The sequence below is a fragment of the Dipodomys ordii genome, unplaced genomic scaffold, assembly GCF_000151885.1.
Source record: "Dipodomys ordii isolate 6190 unplaced genomic scaffold, Dord_2.0 Scaffold216, whole genome shotgun sequence".
Classification (NCBI taxonomy): domain Eukaryota; kingdom Metazoa; phylum Chordata; class Mammalia; order Rodentia; family Heteromyidae; genus Dipodomys; species Dipodomys ordii.
The window spans coordinates 883,846-886,727 of record NW_012267432.1 but is presented as its reverse complement, the minus strand read 5'-3'; the positions used below and the strand labels follow the sequence as shown (position 1 = coordinate 886,727).

Sequence of the window (2,882 nt, the reverse complement as noted above, 5' to 3'; positions counted from 1 at the left end):
CCCCCCCCGCCCCGGGACTTCTCCACCACAGCTCCCTCTTAGTGCTCACCTTCAGCCCGAAGTTGATGGCGGTGAATAGGCTTTTGCAGACTGGGCAGGAGAGGTTCCACCATCCAAAGGCATCCTTGAGACTAGGCCCTATGCCATTGAGCCTGGCAGGATATCCTTGAGCAGGAAGAGGGTGAGCTCTGACAGGGGCCCAGAGAACCATAGAGTCAGGCAGAACCAGCAGTAGTCCCAGGCCGAGACCCAACCAGAAGAGTCCCAGACGAGGGGCCCATGAGGACCTCTCCAATCCCTGATCCCCGCTGGACCTGCAGTGACCCTGGCCGGGTGACAGTCCGTGGCGGGGCATTGCCTGACTTCTAGGCAGGGCTGGCTCTCCAGACCCCACCTGGCTGGCCCGCAGGGCCCGCAGTGGCTCCGGGGACACCCGGTGACCCTTCGCTGGGAAAGGCTTGACTGCTCAGGCAGCCAGCCTCAGCGCAGCTCCGCCCCTTCCTGTTCCTCCGGTCCCCAGCAGCTGATGCGGGCGGCGGCGGCGGTGGGGGAGTCCCGTCGATGCCAAGGGAAGGGAGGGGCGTGTCCGGTCCCGCCCAGCCACGCCCCCTGAACAGGCCCCGCCCCGCCCCGCCCCGCCCCCCGCTTGCCCCGGGGTGTGGGCGGATGCTCTCTGCGGGGACCCGGGCGCCGCCCCGGCTGCCGCAGTCCTCTGCGCGAGCCGGGGCCGGGATCTGGTGGTGGCCTGAGTCCAGGATCCCAGGCCTAATCGGAGAGGGAGGGTGGGGAAGGCCTAGAGAGCAGCGATCCTGGCCCGGAGTGGGCGGCTCCAGACGCCCAGGCCCCAGCCCTCCGCTTCCCACGCTCGGTCCCTGGCAGCTGCACCTTTGAATCATTTTATTTTTGTTTTATCTCGAGGAGAAGGGGCCTGGCCAGCTCTGGGTGGCCGCTGTGTAAAACAGCTCTAAGGCTGGGCGTGGCCTTGACCCAATCCATTTGTACAGCAGTTGTTTTGACTCAGGCTGTACGGTTTTAAACAGAATGACTTTACATCTTCTGTATACAAATAAACAACCAGCGCCAGGGTAGTCTGATCATTCATGCAAATTGAGTATGGCTCGCCCTGGTGGTGCTTGCCTGTAATCCCAGCTACTCAGGAGGCTGAGATTCGAGGTTCACGGTTCAAAGCCAGCCTGGGCAGGACAATCTGTGAAACTCTTGCCTCCAATTAAACACTAAAAAGCAGGAAGCAGAAATATGGCTTAAGTGGTAGGGTGCTAAAAGCGCTGGGACAGTGTCTAGGCCCTGAGTTCAAGCCTTCGGACCGGTACAAACAAACAAAAATAGGACCAAATGTAAACTTACCAAATTAAAATTTAGAAAACCAAAAGCAGCCAAACCCATATCATGAGGCCAACTAGGTCCATGAACTTCCAGAGAACCTCAGACTCAGTGATTTATGCAGCTCTGCCACCTGACACACATAAAAGGAGAGACCCCCCCCTAGCATTACAACTGAAAGGATCTGTCACATCCATGCCGGGGGACCACGCCGAGGCAGGCAGGCACAGGAGAAAGATTATTACAAGGTTTATTAGAGGAGCCATATTTGCCCCAGAGAGAGGGGATGGCAGCCTCCACTATCTAGGTAGCAGCGGGGTCTGAGAGTTGGGCAGTGAGGTAGATGGGAGTTGAGGTGGGTCTGGGTGGAGAGAGGCGGGCCCAGCTGTTTGGCGGGAAATCCAGGGCAGGGAGGAGCTGAGGACCAAAGGTGGGTATAATGCTTACAACAACAGGATGGCTCCAGCCCCTGCATGTGGGTCAGCAACCTACACCTCCTGACTCTGTCCCCTGGGGCTTTAGCTCAGCTTGAATTTCTGCTTTATCCATCCCACTGAGGAAGTAGGAAAATCATCTCCATGTCTGACTCAACTGTGCCTGAAGTCAGTTCAGCACCTTCAACCAGCCTTTTACCTGAGGACTTGGAGATGATTCCACCTGCTGTCGATGAACTATGGTCATCACTGTGGTTGGACTACAAGTTTCTAGAAGACCAGAACAGCTCAAAAAATTACACTGTGCCCCAAAGCTCCAGATACAGTCAAAAGGTCATTGATAGACTGCCCTGGGCCATGCAGGCCCTATACTGACACCTCCCTACCTCTTGATTAAATTTCCATCCAGTATCTGTGTTACCTAGGTAACTGGCACACCTCCCCCCCTCCTGCTAGGTTACATCCTGGGCCACCTCTGGCCACATGCCTCCCATCTATGACTTTAGGAGGGTTCCAGGCCCTGAGGTCACACCTTTCCCCCACCTGACCACAGCTCTTCCTGTTCCTGGCCTAGATAAGTCCTGGCCTGGGGGTGGGTCGCCCCTTTTGGCCACGCCCCTGCACCATGCACACCACGGGCCACAGTTTGGTAAATAAACTCCTTTTCCTGCTTGAGTACTGCATGGTGTTCTCTTCATTGGCTACCTAAGGAAACCTACCTATATAATAGACCTTACAAGGGACATTCCCTTTCTGTGGGCACATTCTTTTCTTTTATCTGTCTAATCTCTCCTCTTTCTATCTTTGTTTCTTATCAACCTAGAATAGCCCATATAAATCTTCCTCTTTTCCTGCCTTTTTTTTTTTTTAGTACTGATTCAAGGCAATCTGAACATGTGTTTTCTGAATAACAAATTCTTAGTATTCCAACTAATTTCCCTTATATTTTGGCAGTTTATGAGTTTAGATGGACTGATAGAAACACAATAGGGCAGAAGGATCACATTGTTGATGTGATCTCTCAAGGAAGCCTCGTGGCCCCTATGAGAATTCTGAAGCTGGAATGACTCTTTGGGGTTGTTCTCAAATGAGAGAACAACCAACCTT

At 54.2% G+C, this 2,882-nt stretch overlaps 1 protein-coding gene across 1 annotated transcript in view; it reads right to left on the bottom strand.

The window, feature by feature from the left end:
* Smpd1 (sphingomyelin phosphodiesterase 1, acid lysosomal) overlaps positions 1 to 498 on the bottom strand; it is a 3,997-nt gene extending 3,499 nt beyond the window's left edge. Inside the window, exon 1 of the mRNA XM_013035648.1 lies at positions 50 to 498. Within this exon, the coding sequence (XP_012891102.1) occupies positions 50 to 355 (306 nt within the window). The 5' untranslated portion in view covers positions 356 to 498. The remainder of the gene's footprint in view (positions 1 to 49) is intronic.
* Positions 499 to 2,882: the final 2,384 nt, after the last annotated feature.